Source organism: Gastrolobium bilobum, unplaced genomic scaffold (assembly GCF_033153095.1).
Source record: "Gastrolobium bilobum isolate Gb01-03AN ecotype WA unplaced genomic scaffold, APGP_CSIRO_Gbil_v1 utg21709, whole genome shotgun sequence".
NCBI classification, from domain to species: Eukaryota; Viridiplantae; Streptophyta; class Magnoliopsida; order Fabales; family Fabaceae; genus Gastrolobium; species Gastrolobium bilobum.
The window spans coordinates 492340-512341 of NW_026898833.1; the positions used below are offsets into that span (position 1 = coordinate 492340).

Below are 20002 nucleotides of genomic sequence, written 5' to 3' on the forward strand. Positions count from 1 at the left end.
GGGTATTTTGTGGTGGCCTTGGGTCATACCAAATTCCATTGACTTGGAATGATTCAGCTCTATTGAGTGTAGGGCACTCATTAGTATCATGTGACTCTGTGCAGTACTCACAGTTAAATGCATTAACTTTAGATGTTGAGATCTGCATCTTGTCGAGCTTGGCATTCATACTAGCCAACTGTTGTAAAATCACCTTTTGCTCCGCTAATGAAGCATCATTGCTCTCCAGTTGTAGAAGTCCTTTCTTCGGTTGAACTGGTTGAACTTCCATTGAAGCATTATCAGCTCTTGTCATGTTGTCGATTAACTCTAAAGTTTCAGCTGCTGTCTTCCTTGCTATGGTTCCTCCAGCTGCACCATTGACCACCATCCTGGATTCCGGTGTCATTCCGTTATAGAAACTCTGACTTTCTTTCCTTCCGGCAAGTCATACAGGGGACACTTCCTGATCAATTCTTGGAACCTAGTCCAAGCTGCACATATAGTTTCTCCCGGATGTTGAGTGAAGTTGGTGATCTCATTCACCAACTTATTGTATTTTTCCCTAGAGAAGTGCTCCATAAGAATTTAGCAGCCAAATCCTCCCACGTTGTGATGCTATTGGGGGCTTATCTATCCAACCATCTGAGGGCTTTTCCGGTTAATGCAAAAGGAAACAGCCGAAGTCTGATTGCATCATCAAACACCCCATGATGCTTAGTGGTGTCACAGATTCTCATAAATCTGTCCATAAAGTCATGAGGATCTTCGTAATCCTCTCCACCGAAAGGAGTCTTCTCCACCAAGGTAATCAGAGATAGTTGGATGTCATAGTTGTTGTCATCTACCTGTGGCCTGACAATGCTAGAGTTCGGCCTAGTGAACATGGGAGCTAGAATTGACTCCATTATCTCTCCTCTGGGAGGTGGATCAGGGGCTGCCATCACTGGTTCTGTGTTTGGCTTAGAACTCTAAGACTCTTCCTGCTTTCTTTGCTTGGCTAGCTTTCGGTTCTTCTTTGCAGTTTTCTCTATTTCTGGATCAAACTTTAAAGTGTCTCGATTTACTTTACCTCGCATAAACTCAAGCAACAAGATTAATAACAAAAACAAAATCCAATCAAGAAATTCAAAAGTGAAGAATAAAATTGGCGTAGTCAATTCCCGGCAACGGCGCCAGAAACTTGTTGCGTAAAATCGGCAAGTGCACCGATCGCACCAAGTAATAAAAAGGTAAGTAGAGTATCGTCTCCACGAGGATTGAGATACCAAAATTATTTTAACTATTCCTTTCTTGTTGGATTAATAAAATTAATTTTGAGAATATTTGTGATTGTAAAAATTGAGAATTTTTCAAGACATGTGAACAATTCAAAGATGATTTTGAGAACTTGAAAATAAAAGATTAAAGTTGAGAAAAATATTTAAAAAACTATTGCATTAAAAGACGCCAACACCTTTCCGATCCCCACCTTGTAATATTAATTAATGTTTACATTTAATTACCCAATTGATCAAACAATTCACCATCTATTAATTAATTAGTTAAGCCCTAATACCTTAGTGATCTTAACTTTATTAACCCTATTAGAAACCTAATCCCTTAGAAATCCTTTTTCAAGTTAATCCTTTAACCCAGTGAATTTTTCACGTTTGCAGTTCATGTAGCCTATCCCTAGTGCATACATGAACTGTTATTTTACCCTTTGTCAGGAACTAGAATCCCAATATTCCTATTGAAAACCCTAACCCTCGCAATCCTAATAGAGTGATCAATTCTAAAAGAATTATCGATGAAGAACATGATAAAATAAATGCAATTGAAATAATTAAATATAAATTTAACCAAACTACAAGGGGTTCACATCAAGGGTTGTGACCCTTACCACAATAATAAAAAGACTAGCCAGACATATTCATGTCTGACAATTCAAAGTATTGAAAAAAATTCATAAATAAATAAAAACCAGAAAATTGGAGAAGAAGCTTGCTCTGCGTTCTGCCTCCGTCAATCTCTCTCTGTGCAAAAGTTCCTTTTACTTTGGTTTATGACTTCCTTTTATAAGCAATAATACAATCAGGTCATAATCTTGTCAAAGATTTGATTCTCCTTCTATTTTTAACAATTTCCAGCAATCACGGAGTTGAAATTACGAAGACCGACGCCATCCGCGCCAATTCCACGCTATCCGCGCGGGCGATTAATTAGGATTGCTTTGTTTGGCGCTAATAGCGTCAAAACCACGCTATTACCGTGAAACGTCAGGGGCTTTCTCTTAATGGCGCGACTTGGCGTGTATTTTGGCAAGAGTTGGCGCCATTAGCTTGTAGTCGACGCTAATGGCGTCAACTTGGCGCAACTAGCGTGGGAATGCAGTGGGTTCTTCACTTTCACGCCATTTGCATGAAATCCACGCTAAAAGCTTCAAGTTGTTTTTCTTCCTGAGTTCTCACGCCATGAAAGGTCGTGGAGTGTTGTTTGTAACAGTCATTTTTCCATGCTTTCCTCCTATAAAAATATAAAATCAGAGTGAAAGTGTGCCTGAAGATAAATTGTCAACAATTCCCTAAAATCATGCTATTTATCACTGAATTACTATCAAATTCTTATTCTTTTTACGCTGAAATATTTATATGCTGAAGGCACATCAATACTCCTTCCCGACCTTTTTTTTCATTAACGAAACCTTAAAGGATCCTACGTAAACCCCTTTGTTTATGTCGATCCCAACCACCATGCTCTCTTTGAGACCGAATAAAGATCTTGGAATTTCATAACAATAACTGAAAAAAGAACTATTATAGTTTAAAATAGTTTTTTTTTTTTTTTTTTTTTTTGTAAATACCAATAGTTATTAATTTGGTGTCAAGTTTGAGCCTCTCCACATTTCTCGAGAGTTGTAATTCTCATGAATCAACACACTACAGTTCGGGTAAATCATTATTGAAATCTAAATTGGTCCCACTAGACCAATAATTCTTGAATGAAAATAGTATCTTTTTATCATAAAAGGTATCAACAACAAGTGAGATTAAACTCTAGGACATTTATAAGCTTTTGATATTTTTTTTTTTTGAGATATTCGAATCGATTCATCATTTTACGACTTGTCTGATTCGAAGCGGGTCTCGGGATTAAGGCTTTAAATCTCTCTAAAAAATAATATTGAGAAAGATCGAACAGATACTATCATTTCCATATGCTCAATTCCCTGACATCAATTGAGCTACGATTATGTGGTACATTTTTATAAGTTACACCTAATTATAATTGATTTGCATTTAAACTTCATTGTAGTTTTAAGAACTCCCTTGGGAGTTACATAACACTTTCATTGAAGTTAACGAATAAATTAAGCAAGTTACGTTTTCGCATTAAAACCTTCAATCCAATCAGGTTTAATTATAAATATTAAAAAATATATAGAGAGACAGAAAAAGAGAGTACCTTAAGCCCTTAAGCTTGGCAGTTTCAACATTTTTTTATTTAATTGAGCAAACTAAACGGCCTTAAGTTTATGGGTACATCGGATGTTCTTCGTTCCGTAATGATTTTTAATTATGTACTTTTGAGAGTATATTGTTAAAAAATTAAAGCTATTTTTTCTCTTTTCTCCATGTTAGCAACTTTAATATTTTAACAATGTACTCCTCGGAGTACATAGTTGAAATAATATGGTTGTAGGACCAAAAATTCATTCCTATAACATAACAAACTTATTTTCCTAAGTTTATATCTGGCGTAATTGTAATTAGGGTCCCCAACTTGATATTTTTTGTAATAAAAAACAGTTATGCTTAATCGATAAAATATAGTTGTAATCATAATTATCAGTATCTTATGATATACGATACGATTCACAAGCTCAACGATACGTATCGTGGGGTGTATCGGAAAGGAGTTTGTATCGAACGATACGATACTGTATCTTACGATACGATATGATACGTGTATCATCCGATACAAAAATTAAATCAAAATTTATAATTTTTAATATAAAAAAAAAGAAATAAAAGTTTGATTTGGGATTTAAATTAAAAAAAAAACCTAAAAGGATCCTTTTTGGAAGAGGATGATGGATTAATTATGTCACCGATAGATGCTTACAGTGATAGTAGTAATAATATTAATCTTAATGATTGACGAGTATTAGAATAACTGGTTTACATTTTAATTACTTAATATTTTTGTTCCTTTTTGGAATTTTGATTTATATAATATTAAGGGAGAAGTTATAGTTACAACCGTTGATTGGCGGAAATCAACGGTTATGATATATGGTTGTAAGAGGTTGTAAAAAAAAAGTTGTAAGTATAACCTTCCTCTAATAGTAATTATATTATATATTTTTAAATTATTTTTTATTATATTTCTATATCTCACACGATTCGATACTGTTATGGATATATACCATATTCTAATTACCTTCCTAAGAATCCATTAAAGGATAATTACTCAATTATCCTAACAATATAAAATAGTAAGGCTGCTAAGGATAGAGTTCCTATCCTAACAGAAAGGAAGTTGAATCCTACTACAACTGGAAGATCTACACAAGCCCAAGAGGTAACCCTTATAAATAAGAGGTTAAAGACTCCAGGTACACACTTTTAACCTATTTACTATTGCTGCCAACACTGTGCACACACCCACGTCTTGGCTATAAGTCCATTGCTTATGTGCAGTGATTGAAGTATTGATTATAAGCCAATCTGGATACCTATATCTAGGGTATCTCTGAACACATACCATACGGTATAGCAATACGGTTCTCTAGGACATAATAGATACGATTCACGATATGTGATACAAAAAATTTGTCAAATGATACACGATATGTGTTGCGATTTAACAACCTTGGTTGTAATATTAAAGTTTTTTTTTCTCCGCCATGTCAGCTGACAATCTTTTGAGGAGAAAAAAATAACTTTTAAAATTATAACTATATCTTGGAATATGTTATTCTACCTATATTTTTTTTCTACCTACCATTGTCTATAGGGGTGTTAACGGGCCGAACCGAGCTTTGGTCTTAAAAAGCTAAGCCTTTCTTTAAATGTGTCAGTCTGACCAAGCTTGTTACCTGTTATAAATATAATTATCGGCCTGTGGCCTGACTTATTTACAAAAAATAAAAGTCTGGTATAGCCTGTTTTTAAAAAATAAAACAACAAAATTTATCCAAACAGAATATACAATCAACAACACTAGTAATTCCATAAATATCCATAAATTCACTGTATATCCAAACAACATAATATATAACAAAATCATTCAAAAAATCTGTTTAACCAATAAAATAGGGTGAAATGGATTGAGAAGAAAAAGAGGACTATTACAAGTAGTATAAATAATATACAATAAAAAAAATATATACTAGGCCAGCCTGAAAGGCTCTAAGGTCGAGCTTTTGAATTGGAGCCTTAGACCTTTTTATTTAACGAGCTTTTATATAAGTTCAAGTATGGTGTCAACAACCAATCTTAGACATATAAGCTTAGGCTTTCACGAGCCGAGCCAAAGGCCCTGATTCGTTTAGCACCCCTAATTGCCTACCACTCTAAAAGATCATTAAATCAGAATCTTAATTAATATTTATCTTTCTTTCTCCTCTTTAGATTCTGATCAAACGATATTGAAGAGTGATAAACAAAGATAATCAGAAAAAAAAATAGATAGAATAATTTATTTTCTATATCTTACCAATAAAATATAATTATTTTTGGTTGCCGTAAAAAATGTCTTATACTTTCGAAGGTGAAATGCATTTCCCTTGTAATTATGTAAATTTTTTAGCAAAACATAGAGCAGTCAATTCCCATACCATTTCTTGTTTTCTTTTTCCACACTCATACCCTCTCTCTCTCTCTCTCGTGGGTCATACTTTTCTATTTCAACATAGAAAAGGTTAAAAAATAGAATCTGCTATATATTTTAATTTTTTTATGAAATAGAAAAGCCCACTTTGTTTCTCTAAAAAATGAGTATTAGCTGTTAAATTTAAAACTATGAACGAAACCAACGAAGTTTCAAAGATGATAGCTACGGGTTTGTGGTTTAGTAACAAACCTCGTCCTATAATAAAACTTAAAAAATAACGAAAAAAGAAAAAGAAAGAAAGGAAACATATTATATTATATAAATAAATATTAGGTGTAAAGTATTTCATAGTCTGAGACTATTGGGAGAGACAGATGAATCTCATAAATGTTATATAAATTATGTTTTGTGTATCCAATCCATAACCCCTCCATCTATCTCCTCATTCTCAGTTATCACTTCATCATTATTTGCAGTTCCCTTCTCTTGTTTCTGTTTGGTTTGAATATTTCTAATACATTTTGTTTTCTTCAGTTTTTTCTTTTTCTTTTCTTTTCCCCTTTCCCGGTAAAGTGTTCAGTTTTTCAGTTAAAAACAATCATCTTTTTAACGCTTTTGCTGAGACTAATCTATTGAAAACTTGCAAGGTCGATGATTCATTCTTCAGATATCCTTTTGGCACCGTGTCTGTGCCTGATTGTCCCTTCTTTCAATTTTTCGCGTGACTACCTGGCCTTGCTTGGTTTGTTTGATTTAGTCACAAGTTTTTAAGGTTGAAGCGTCAACGTGTTATTGTTATGGCTCTCATATATGTTTCTTAAACGTTGAACAAAGCATACTTGGATTAAGTTTTCTTCAAGGCTTAGTTTAATAGCGACACACAGAGAGAGAGAGAGAGAGAGAGAGAGAGAGAGAGAGAGAGAGAGAGAGAGAGAGGGGAAAAAAAAGTTGCCATTATTTGCATAAGAATCTCTAGCTCCTGTTTAAGGTATAGGTAGATAAGCAGAGTGTTGAATTTGCCACATTGCCTGCGTGAAAACAAAGAGAGATTGAGGAGAGAAAAAAGAGAGGAAAAAAAGGAGTAAGATTTGCGGGAATTTCGGTGTCCAAACGTCAAAAAATAGAGGTCTTTATTGTTGTTTGGGGGGTGGCATTTCAATCCTCTTTCTCATCCTTTGAAAGAGAAAATCACAAACAATCCCCACAATATCTGTTAACATTCTCTTTCTCTCTCTTTTCTTTTATTTTTATTTTTTTTTATTTTTTGTTTTGTTTTCTTCCCTTTCTGGGGTTCCTCTGTTTCAGGGTAGGAAGAGAAGCTGAGAACTCCCTCTTCCCTCCCTTCTCTCTCTGTTTTTTCTATCTCTTTCCGAAGCCATGATGATTTATGATAAAGGGTCAATGCATTCTAACCTTGATTGCTTCGTACGGTGTACCACCCCGGTTGTTCAATCTCAGTTTCTTTCCAAGGTGTTGTCTTTTTCTTTCCTTTTTTTTTGGTCCCTTATTTTCCTTGTGATGATCATAGAACATTTTGTCCTAAATTAATGTTTTTTGTTTTTTTTAATGTTTTTCTCTGCAGTCCGAGATTACCAACCTGAACCGTTTGTGGCATCCGTGGGAGAGAGAAAGAGTGGAATATTTCACCTTGGGTGATCTCTGGAATTGCTATGGTGAATGGAGTGCTTATGGAGCGGGGGTTCCAATCACCTTGACCAGTGGGGAGACACTTGTGCAGTACTATGTGCCTTACCTCTCAGCTATTCAGATATTCACTAGCAATAGTTTCAGGTATGTCAATGAAAATATCTGTTACTGTTGTGGGGATTGAATCATTATTGTTTTGACCAAATTGAATTTTCATGATCATGTTTCATCATACTTCCAACTTGAAAGCTTTTTGATTTCATTGCTGTCCTCAACATGTCTCGTAAACAGAAGACGTTTTGACATTGAAACCCCACTGGGGATTGGGGAAAGGATCATTTTTATTGGTATTTGCTGACTCAATACACCATTTGGTGATAATGTTTCTTATGGTCAAACTTTAACGCGGGTTACATTATTTATGCTTTTGAAATTATGGGTTGTTGAAACTTTTTTTGTTTTACTTGGAAGTGGTTTTGTAAATTATGTTGTAGAATAATTCACTGAATGCATAAATTTGAATGAGTATTTCAGGGAAGAGACTGAGTCAGGTGACTGCGAGACAAGGGATTCCTATAGTGATTCTTATAGCGAGGAGAGTGAGTGTGATAAGTTATGGAGGTGGGATGGAACTTCCTCAGAAGAGGGTGGATCTGAGCAAGATTGTCTCTGGCATTTGAATGATAGATTGGGTCACCTTTATTGCCAGTATTTTGAAAGATCAACTCCATATGGGAGAGTTCCTCTAATGGATAAGGTGCCTTTTTCTTGTTTTTGTTAGGCCATATCTTACTTCAGCATCTTTTCTGTTGTTTATTACCTTCAATAGTAGTTCATCTATGTCTATGTTACTACTTTTCGTGTTCTTAATGAGATTGGAACCAATTAATTTGGTATAGAAATTGGTAAAGCAATCACCCAAAATCCTTTAATGGTAGGCATCCATAAAAGATAAACTCTTAGTCTTAACTTTTGACTTTTCAATATGAATCTAGATTCTAGGGAGTAGGGACTCATTTTCCTCTGAATATGTTCTTGTGGAAATTTAAATTATAAATGTTCCCTTTTCTTTATTTCTTTTCAATGTTAATGTTGTGCTTGTTTAGAACATGTTCTTCTAAAACTTTTTCTGTTTGGATGATACCACATAATGAATGTTGTTTTCATTGTTCGAATTACAGTGATTGTTATAAAAACAACTAAAAAAATTCCTCTAGGATAACCACTAACGTATAAAAGTATAAAGATTCCATTGTTGACTTACTGGGATGGTTCTTCACTTTCAGATTACTGGGTTAGCTCAAAGATACCCAGGGTTGATGTCATTAAGAAGCGTAGATCTTTCACCAGCTAGTTGGATGGCAGTTGCTTGGTAATTAAATTTTCTCTCTCATCCAACCCATACCTACTTCTTAAACATGATTTATTTTCTCTTTTCCTCTCTATCTAACTTAGTCACCAAAAATATAGTTCAAATGGTTAAAACCCATTTGGAATTGGTCTTATGATATGCTTTATTAATAACGAACATCTTTTTTTTTTTTTTCAGGTACCCAATATATCATATCCCAATGGGAAGAACAATTAAAGATCTTTCAACATGCTTCCTCACTTACCACACACTTTCATCTTCATTTCAAGGTATTTCTTATGATTATGTACTCTCTCTCTCTCTCACACTTTTCCTTGAAAATTCACTTTGAGAGAAATGTAAAATGGTGGAACTTGTTTTGGTAATTGTATAGGAATGGATCTTGATGATGATATTGAGGGTGGACAGATGAAGAAAAAGGAAGGGGAAGGCATATCCTTACCAGCATTTGGTTTGGCAACGTACAAGTTGCAAGGGGGTAATGTGTGGGTTGGAGGCAATCGAGGGAGAGACCAAGAAAGGTTAATGTCACTGTTGAGCGTGGCAGATTCATGGTTAAAGCAACTAAGGGTCCAGCATCATGACTTTAATTACTTCATGGGCATTCGGCATGGCTAAAAGGACTAATCCACTACTACTCTACAAAGAATTCGCACTTGCAAACCAAATTGATAGCTAAAAAAAAAAAAAATTCCTCCTTTTCTCTCGGATATATTTGGTTTTTATGCACTTTCTTGGACCATTTGTTTTTTTGTTTTGTTTTCTTGAGGGAGTGTGAGGAATGAGGATATGTACTTGTTGATATTTATAACCCTTGAGAGCATTTTAGGACCAACCCTCGTGAGATTCCAAGCAAAAAGTTGGAATGATGAATTGACACTTTTCAATAGCCTCTGTTCAAGAGGTACTTTTATGCAGTGAGAGATAGGGACAGAGGTGAGACTAGAGAACTTTGAACATATATATAGGGATTGTGTATCACTTGCTGTTTTACCATTAATGGTTATTAATGAATGGTATGGAAGCAGCTTGCACATTTTCCCAATTTTCTTTTCTGTGCCATCTTCACAGTTCCAATGGCCTATTGGCCATTGTTTGCAATAGTTAAGCATATTTGATTATTTTTGTTATGGGGCGCACTCATTTAATAAAGAAAAAGAAAAAGGAAAAGAAAGAATGCAACTATGGCGGATTCATGAAAAAGGGATGGACGGTTGGTGACTTGGTGTGTTCTGATGGAATGCATGTTGGATTATCTCCGCGTTCTTCCATATTGTGGGAAATTTTTTTAATGTTAGGGAGTACCAAATTTTTTTTTTTTTTTTTTTTTTGTAAAGGCGAAAGATATACTTACCATTAAAAAAATTTATCATCTTTATAATCAATCAAATCACCGTTGATTTTCGACAATCTAACGGTTATAATTTATTAAAAATTATTAAGTCATATTTATTAATTTCTAATAAATTATAACTTTTAAATTGACGAAAATTAATGATTATTAAGTTGATTGTAAATGTAATAAACTTTTTTGGTGGTAAGTATATCCTTACCCGTTCTTTTAAGTTTAAAAGCTTTTTCTTTATAACATGGAAATACCTACGGCTGTTGGATATCGAAAGTTTTATCTTTACCGTGACTCATGCTCTCAGTCATAACAGATGGATGAGGTTACCCCTAAATAGACGTGTTTATTAAAAAAAAATAAAAAAAAATTTGGGTTTTTTTTTTTTATAGACAAGTCCAGATATTCCCACAATTCAAACAAGGGAGGGGCTACCATAAAATAAATAAATTTTGGGTTATTTTTTTTATAGACAAGTCCAGATATTCCCACAATTCAAACAAGGGAGGGACTACCATGAAAATGATATTAATTCCGAGTCGAATAACATGATAATTATCCATGTCCGCTCTTCCTAGGATTTATATTATCCCTTGAGCTAATTCTTGAACTTATTTTAGGACACTCTTATTCTTTAGAATGAATATATGTTAATGAATATATTATACATTCAGTTTCATTGTTGTTCCATTATTATTAATCCCTCTCCTTTTTTTCTTCTTCTTATTATTAGTCTTTATATTGTTCAACTATGAAACACCGACACTTCAAAAATTCTGATGTGTCGTGTCCGACACTTTCCGACACTCCGACACTCCCCGACACTCCAACACACGTTATAAAAATTTATAAAAAAGGTTCAAAGGTTGTGTTGCGTTGAGTTTTTAGTTTCAACTATTAGATTCGTTAAATTACTATTATCATTTTATTGAATTTAATATAAATATCTGGAATATCTTATGTTTCTTTGCAAAATTGATGAATATTATAAGTTTAGTTTAATTTTTTGTTAAATTATTGAATATTAAATATAATATACACTACATAAATTAAAAATATTATTTAATATCAAAACGTGTCCTAACGTGTCGAAATCTAACATTTTTTAGAATTAACGTGTCGGAGTATCGTGTCGTGTCGTGTCACGTGTACCGTGTCAGTATCAGTGCTACATAGTTGTCCAAGTATTGTTGGGTATTACTTAAAACGTGAGGGATATATGTTTGGTTCTCAATTAGCAATATCTAACCCCTAAAGAAAACAAAAAGTCTTTGTCCCCTCTAAATAAGGGATTACATGGCATAATCATAATCAGTTACGCAATCTAAGGCTTGAGTTTCATATATTTGAAAGTTTTGTTTTTGTTCATTTTTCAGGTAATACTCTGTTTTGGTTCCTTAAAATTATGTTACTCTGTTCATAATTAGTTACTTCTTCTTAGTGAACGATTTTTAGATATTCAAACTTGAATTATTATGCACACAAATTTTATGAACCTATTTAAACTTGCTTTAAAAGATTTAAATAAAGCCGTTTGCAAGTTATATAAATTTGGGTACATAGTCCGAACAACGAATACCACGCAAGACTGTTGTTTTTAGCAAGGGCTATTGTGAAGTCAGAAGAAACAAAAAAAGAAAAAAAGCGGGGGGGCCACATTGCGTCACTATGAGTTTTCTTCATTTTTCTTTTGTTTCTTTACCTCTTGAATCAATTGACAAATTCACTTTCATTTTACCCATTCTAAAAGAGAAAGGACAACTAGAAGATCTTGCGCCCTGCCAGATATTTTTTTATGCGTTTCAAAGCATAAAAATTGACGTGTACTTACTAATATTACTATAATACACTAATCTCCATTATGATTTTTTCAAAATAAAAATATCAAAATCAATAGGCGACACTTCAACGAATGAATCAACTAAGATTCTTTTTGCATTTACCAAAAAATTGTTAGAGAAGTGATGTTAAAATCATTGAGAGGAAAAAATCTGTTTTAGAAAAATTTATTTAACAATACATATAATTTCATGAAATATACACAAGAAATTGAAATATGCAATAACACAAAGTTAAAAACATTCCGTACGAAAATATAAGAATGCAACAGAACAAAAATTGAGCCTAATATTAAATATTAAGTCCTTAAGACAATTTTGTCCTCTTTATGGTATCTAAGATTTACGGATAGTTATCTCTTAATATAGAACAAATTATCTCTGATTGTTGATGGCACTCTCAAACAAACAGCATCTGCGAATGCAGCCTATATTTGAACTACCATACAGAATGAATACAAGATTTCAAAAAGCGTTTTGGCATAATTTCAATATTGGAGAAAAAACAATTCAATGATTTCCTTTCATATTTATAAATCATGACTGACCATGATGAATAATATCTATTGGCGATGAAAAATCGTGTCTTCCGGCGGTGAACAATCATGTCTATTTGTCAATAATAGTTATGTCTATTCAATAGTAAAAAAATATATCTCTTCACACCTTACTTATTATTCATAAGTAACATTTAAATTGTATAAGAATTCCAACAAAAATAAATTAAAAAAGAAAAAGAAGAAGACAGAAAGAACTTTTTTTTTTTTTTTTTAAATGGGACAGAAAGCACTTTTAGCAGAATGAATATTGATGGTTCATGATCAAGCGAGCTATTTGTTTAGCAACAAAAATCAATTTAATCAATTTGTGAAATGAATAATGTGATATAATTTGTGGATCTATAATTGGAGAGATTTGGTTGAGAATTAATGATAATTATATATCATGGTGGCCACAAGCCCCATCGACTTACATCTAGCTATCGAAGATTCAATCCTATAGGTTTTAATATATATTATGGTGGCCACAAGCCCCATTCTAGAATTTGGATGTGATGCAGCTAAAATGAAGAGTGGCAAACATGGCCAAAAACAATGACGGACGCTGCAAATCAGATCCTTTTTTTTTTCTTTTTTTTTTTTTCTTTTTTTGGTAAATAAGAAGAGGCTAAAGATTCCAAACACAAACCCAGTTCAGAAACACTCTACGAGAATTACAAACCAAAGAAAAATCAGCTAAATACAATAGCAAAATTCCCGGGGAGATTCTTTTCTATTTTCTAATAGCGTTGAAAGTGATGTTTAAGTCCTTTTTCCTTTCTTAAATAATAATTGTTTTATGAACAGGGTTATATTCATAAATTTTTTATTTAAATTTTTTACAAATTATACTATATACTTTGCAGAGTACACATCTAAATATTTGTACTCATGTGTACCCCCGAAATATATAGTATAATTTGTAAAAGTTTATAAACAAAAAATTTGTAAATATAACCGAAGATTTTGGGGATACATGAAATCCAAAGCTAATTTATAATTCATTAGTAATTCCAAAACAAAGCAGGTATTAGTATGCATTTGATTATTTTTTTAGGAGAATTATTTCTGAGCTTTTCATGTTTTAATTTATTTCAGGAAGATGTTTTATTTCCATATGTCTAATTTGAAAATTTATTAATATTTTTTATTATAATTACTGATTGTTTTTAAAATGTTTTTCTTTGAATTGCAGAGTCAAGGTTATTCACCTATTATTGTAAGTTTTATTATTCACACATTTATGCATTCTAAAAGAAATCTCTTATTTTAAATATAAAAAATGTATAACTTAACTTCTATGTCATTTATAAATGTTATATTACCAAATTAATAACACCTAACAGGAAGCCATTGATGAACCTTAATTTAGTTTTATTCTTTTATTGACATTAGTGGAGAAACCCACCATTTTTAGTGCAAACCACAGGGTTGTTATCCACTTAGATATTAACGAAAAGGAAGGTCCAATTTGAAAATTTTATTAAGAAATGGGTCGTCAATATATTGATTCCAAAATTGATACCAAACCGCCTACAATAAATGTTAATGTGACATGTGACCCCAAAAAAATGTTAATGTGACGAAGCAATGAATGTGTAAGAGAAGGGAAGCAGCTCAGCTGATGAAAGTAGAGTATGAAATGAAACCACCAACAAAGCCATCATCTTTGTTGTCACTGACACACACATGAGGGGTTATGATCCTCCAAGTCAATACCTTAATTGGGATTTCGACTTGTCATAACCTTAATTGGGATGGGATCACAAAGTAGTGTCAAATGTCACAGCACACAAAATTTGTTGACAATTTAGTATATGAAAGTTTCAGGACCCATTTGTTGCTATTTTTTTTTTTTAAAGAAAATACTTCTGTTTTAGTATTTTTTTAGAAAATTTAAAAAACAATTACTAAAAAAAAAACTAAAAAGATATTATAACAAAAATATTTTTTAGAAAAGATATATCAAAATGCACCCTTAAACTATAAAATTAATTAATACATTGTGTTATGTTCATCATTCATGGGATAATAATAAGGGCTTTATTAGTCTCCTTTTACATAAGATAGTTATCTTATGTTGTAGAGATAAAATGGGTGGATTCCACCATTACAAGAAAAAAGAAAAAAAGAAAAGATGGGGTGCGAAAATCAAAATAAGAGAACATGAAAGAATTATCTTATGTGAAAGGAGAGTACTATTTTTCTAATAATAATTAGGGAAATTATTTTCTTCAACTGCAGGAGATAACTATCTCATGTCACTGATATATAAAAAGACGTGCCTGCAATTTTTTTTCTTTAATTTGTGGGCTAGACATTTCTTGTTAGTGTAGGAAAAAAACTTCTCTCATATTAAATGAGAGAAATATTACCCTAATAATTAATAATATATGGCACTATAATGTTGGATTGTTGGTCTCTTGTGGGCTTTCGGCAGAAGATAACTCTTCGACCTTTAGTGGGCGAGGCAAACAACAACTCCGAAACCTAACAAGAAATTGGGCCCCGTTCCATAATGCCGTTAGAAAATCTTATCTTCTTATTTCAATTCCATATTTGTTTTTAAGAAGAAAAAAAAAATTGTGCGTGTTGAAGTCATCCTAACGTAATATCTTGCTTTTCATTTACTCATTGGCCATTTTTCTTTCTTTTTTTTGGTAGTGTTATTTGTTGGATAAGTTTATGAGCGAAAGTTATTATAATTTATAAATATAGTGCATGTTTAGATTTGATTTTCTTAAACTTTATGGAAAAATTACTCTTTTTGTAATGCTTTCTTAATCAGATTAATTAGTTTTTCTCAAATCACATATTCAACGGGTATTTCAATAGGACTAATCTTACAAACATAATCGCACCTAGTTACTAAGTTAAGATATCCTTATATAAAAAAATTTATGTAATTGGGAAGTTATGTAAAACTTAAAGTCATTCTATTTTATTTTATTTTTCTAAAATATTAAATATTTTTAGTACAACATAAAAATTGAGAAGAAAAAAGCTATCATTTGAAAGTTGGTTTCACATTTTTGGGGGTATACTAGTAGCATGGAAGTTTAAACTTTTAAACTCTTGCAATCTATAAACTTATTATTATTTGGTTTAATTAACTTGTAGATTATTGTATTTTTTGAAATTTAATTGGTTCTTGTGGACGGACCTAACAATCGATTGGATTTAGAGACTCCATTAGAGATGTTTTTGTAACTGCAGGGGTTAATTTATAATTGTTGAACGATATATAAACTCTCTCTTTTTCAAACAATAAAATAAAAATGACCTACAAAATAATTTAATCTTAATTTTATTTTATTTTTGTTCCTGAATAATTTCATATGGATTTAGAAACGCACTTAAATGTAGTTCCAGCCTCCATAGGTGTGCGTAATAATTCAGATAAAAGAGAATTCCAAATTTATGTAGTTAAGAAGCAAAAAGAGGACAGAGACCATAGATGTTGATAAGATAACACAAACGTTGTTCCTCACTTCCAATGTAATTGGAAGTTCAAAGTTCAAAATAACCACTTTCTACTTTTCCGTTCGGCCATGATGTTACAATTTCATAACTGAGGAATACAAGGACAAAAATAAAGTAAAAGCATGCTACGACCTGAATGAATAGATATTGTGACATCTTAATGCTTATACAGCAAGTAAAGCAGTCCCCACGTATTCAAGAAAAATTTCTTTTGTGTTGTGTGTACGTGTGTCTTTTTTAATCCACTTGCTTTGTGTGCCATGCCATGATGATATATTTGTAGTGGTCTCAGTCTCATACCCTAAAAACTACCGTGTCCAAAAAGTGCACTGTTCTTTTTTGTTGATGAATCGAATCAACCATGATGTTTGTGTTCACATTCTCATCATATGTAAAAAGCCTTTTGCGCAATCACTAAGCATATTAATCAGTTTTCGTCAAGCTCATTATGCATCATGCTGAGTAATGAGAAGCTATAAAAGATTTCGTGTTACAATTCCTAGTTCCAAAAAGTTTGTAGCAGACTTTCGCATACACAAGCTAGGGTACAATATTAAGCGATAAACGCACCAGGGCATGATGGGCATTTATACATGGGCCATATAGTCCTCCACAGTACAAGGCTCAGATTCTGATATGCAGCGTCAATTTTGGGCTTCATTGTTGTCATTGGTCCCAGAAGCAGTTGAATGGGCCCGTTATTGTGGAATCCACGGCCCAATTGATCAAGTCTACCGTAAAAATTTCCTTTACGTGGTAGCATAATATATTTTTCCCAAGCCCAAAGGTTTGCTGGACTACTATCCTGATTCTGAACCAAGTCCTTCATTGAATATGATCATGGGTTCCAATACAAATGGATCGATGAAATGTAATAGATTGATGTCTATTATCCTCAAGATAGGTACAATAATTAGAAGAGATGATTGTTTCTCATGCAGTAGGAAATAAATTTTATTTCCTAAGGTCTAAATGGGCCAGGCTAGCCTGACCTGACCTACAACCCGACCTATGTTGAACCTGATCTAGCCTAATCTTTCTAAGAAGTAGGGTAGGCTTAGACTTACAAAAAAATCTTTTTAACAAATAGGCCATAAGCCAACTTTATCAAGTCTGGTCTAAAGCCTTGTAGGCTGACTTATTTAATTTTTTAAAATAAAATAAAATAATATATTTATTCTAGGTGGCAAAGTATCAACCCTAATTTCTTTTATGCACCACCGCTTCTAAGTGACTTCTCACTCTCGTCTCTAAGTTTCGTCTTTGGTTGACCCAGTAATTGTATTTTTTTTCCATTTCTTTGACTCTAATTCCCCTCTGATATACATTATAGAGCTGATGTATTATGTTGACTCTTGTTTGTCATTTTTTATTTCTTATGAGAAGTATTAGTGCATGCATGAATGAAACTTTCTTTTCTCTATACAATTATTTTCATTGCTCAGTATCTGCAGTGGGAGGCTTACAAGGCTTGTAGGCCATATAAGGCTTTCTATTTTTAAAAATAAGTCAGGTCTGACCTATAAACAAAGCCTTTAATAGACCAAAAGACCAAATAGACTGAATATTTTTTTACGTAGACTTAGGCCAGGAAGGTCAAAGCCCGGCCTATCCTGGTCCATTTACACCCTACCTATATATATACATAAAAATATATAGGACACATGTGAGATCATATAAAAAGAATAGAGAGAAAAAGATAATATAAACTTCACATACTTTTATGTGTGTATAGGAAATAAAATTTTCAATCCTTAATTAATCCAACGAAAAAATAGAGGTGAGACATAAAGTTTTTATATGCATTCGAATCCCATTACAGACACCTTGTGCCTCCCGTCACGTCTTTAAATTCAGAAATTGGCTGTGACAGTTCTACTTGCTCAAGAATTTTCCCTTCTTTTGGGTCTATGGATATAATTTTGTATAAAATTTCAGTATTATTCTCTCATGATTGTTGCGTACCGCGGTTCTTAACTTCTTATAGAGTAGTCGCAGTGATTTTTTCCGTGTTGAATAAAATATAGGATTCACAAACCTACTATCTTAACAAGAACTAGACAATACTTTTCCACCGTGCCAAAAACCATGTTTACAGCCAGTAATCCGTGTTAACCATGTTGAACAACAGAGAAAAAGAAAAGCAATTTTAAAAAGCCAGGAAAATGGGCACTATATATATATGTTACACGGGGTTAGATATTGAAGCATGAAAATTGAGATCTAGAGTGTATTCTATTTTATTCTATGGAACAGGATAGGACTTGTTATGGCACATGCACTTGTAAGCCATAGGACATGACTCAGCCTCAGCAAGGGATGCACAAACGAAGCTCACCATCACCAACCTGCATGGAGAACATGACCCACAAGCATGAGAGCAATCTGGTAACCTTGACCCTGCTACTTGCAGTGTGTCTGCCCCTCGCATACGTTTTGTTGTTACTCTTCCTTCCCAATACACCCGTTGTTTTCCCAATTCACTTCCATGTTCTTTTGTATTTTCCCCTGCAGGATCTTTATGGCCATGTCCTACTTGACATAAAAATCACCACAACCACATTTCACACATTAAATTAAAGGTTTTATTATTCTCCTTTTACGTAACATAGTTATCTTATGTTGTAGATAGAAAATGAGTAAGTCCCACAGTTACAAGAAAAAAAAAAAGATGAGATGAGAAAATCGAAGTGAGAGAGTAGGAGAGAAATTATCTTATATCAAATGAGAGTAATATTTTCCTTAAATTAATATAAATAGACAATTTATGTAGTCCCCATTATTTATTTATTTTGATGATATATATATATAGAAAAAAATATTTATCCTTTTAAATGACACAACTTATATCATTTTACTCTCATAAAGAGGTGGGACCCACACCTTTACTTTTTTTTTCAACTCTCTCTCTCTTCATTTATCTATTTTTTTTCTATTTTAAAATGACACAACTTTACATCCTTTAAAATGGCACACATTTTTTCCATATATATATATATGGGAGATGATTTTCTTCTGTCATTGAAGAAAAATCATCTCCTGTCACCTCACAATAGTTTTTTTTTTCTTTAACTTTTTTTTATGTTTTCAAAAAAATGGTGGGACCCACCAGAACATTGTTTCTATGGCATGAGACAAAAAATTGCCTGTAACATAAGAAAAGATTTAGCCTATATATATATATATATTATGATTTCCAACTATATAATATAATTAAACTGAAAAATATTTATGCAGTTAACGCAGATAAGTTGTCTGCATTTATTTCTAAAACGACGTCGTTTTGGGATTGAAAGATGAGAAAATTAAAATTATAAAGATTATAATAATCTTGAAATAAATTAAAATTACAAAAACACCATAATTTCTACCCAAAACGACATCTTATTGGACTTACTACAGATAACTTATCTGAACGCAGAAAAACGAACCTATAATTAAATCAATGAATTGGAAACTTACGCGAATGTGACCGGGTTATGTGCCTTGCGGAGATGATGACTGGAACATAAAGCAAAAGAAGGGCAATTGAAGCAGCATAAACATAGCTCCTCCTCATTATATATGGTGTCTTTCTCTCAATTTCTCAGTGTTTTGGGATGTTGTTGTTAGTTTTGAGATATGTGAAGAGATAAACTTGACTAGCTAGTGAATGGCAAAGGGTGGTGTACGTAGTATATATACGCATAAACAATAAGGGGGGTGTTTGGAAAAGAGATATCATGGAATTGAAGCAGTTCACAGGCAAGGGGAGAGTGTGATAAGAGGAGGTCACATGAAAGAGGATGCATAACAAGATTGGTCATACTTAGTCACAGGATTGCTCGAGCTTTTGTTGTTCCATGGAAGAGTTAAAAGTGCTTCATTTACGTGAGTAGTGTCTGAGCAATTGCCTCATCAGCACAAGTATTGCTAGGTAGCATAAATGCCGCCTCAAGTTTGGACTTCCACTTGTTTACTATTGCATTTCATTATTTAA

General features: G+C 32.8%; 2 protein-coding genes across 5 annotated transcripts; one reads left to right on the plus strand and one right to left on the minus strand.

The window, feature by feature from the left end:
* The first annotated feature begins 6239 nt into the window (after nt 1-6239).
* LOC133284582 (uncharacterized) lies at nt 6240-9802 on the plus strand. Of its 4 annotated transcripts, none has more exons than XM_061481636.1 (6): nt 6240-7269; nt 7382-7594; nt 7973-8203; nt 8733-8818; nt 8996-9104; nt 9239-9802. In XM_061481636.1, exons 1-6 carry the CDS (start codon nt 7177-7179, stop codon nt 9434-9436), a joined length of 930 nt encoding a protein of 309 aa, XP_061337620.1. In that variant the 5' UTR covers nt 6240-7176; the 3' UTR covers nt 9437-9802. The 4 variants fall into 4 exon arrangements, with proteins under 4 accessions (XP_061337620.1, XP_061337619.1, XP_061337618.1 ...); XM_061481635.1 differs by having other exon boundaries at nt 8996-9087; nt 9192-9802; XM_061481634.1 differs by having other exon boundaries at nt 7382-7590; nt 7981-8203; nt 8996-9087; nt 9192-9802.
* An 8466-nt stretch (nt 9803-18268) lies between these two features.
* On the minus strand, nt 18269-19582 carry LOC133284570 (protein EPIDERMAL PATTERNING FACTOR 1). Its single transcript, XM_061481614.1, has 2 exons — nt 19486-19582; nt 18269-18555 (listed from the first exon to the last, which is right to left on the minus strand). Exons 1-2 carry the CDS (start codon nt 19580-19582, stop codon nt 18269-18271), a joined length of 384 nt encoding a protein of 127 aa, XP_061337598.1.
* Nucleotides 19583-20002: the final 420 nt, after the last annotated feature.

Bases quoted from the DNA above. Each gene is read 5' to 3' on its own strand.
- LOC133284582 (XM_061481635.1), top strand. From the start codon at position 7,177: ATGATGATTTATGATAAAGGGTCAATGCATTCTAACCTTGATTGCTTC. The intron at 8,204-8,732 runs GTGCCTTTTTCT...CTTCACTTTCAG, and splicing joins GAGTTCCTCTAATGGATAAG to ATTACTGGGTTAGCTCAAAG. The intron at 9,088-9,191 runs GTATTTCTTATG...GTAATTGTATAG, and splicing joins ACTTTCATCTTCATTTCAAG to GAATGGATCTTGATGATGAT.
- LOC133284570 (XM_061481614.1), bottom strand. From the start codon at position 19,582: ATGAGGAGGAGCTATGTTTATGCTGCTTCAATTGCCCTTCTTTTGCTT. The intron at 18,556-19,485 runs GTAAGTTTCCAA...TATGTCAAGTAG, and splicing joins CATAACCCGGTCACATTCGC to GACATGGCCATAAAGATCCT.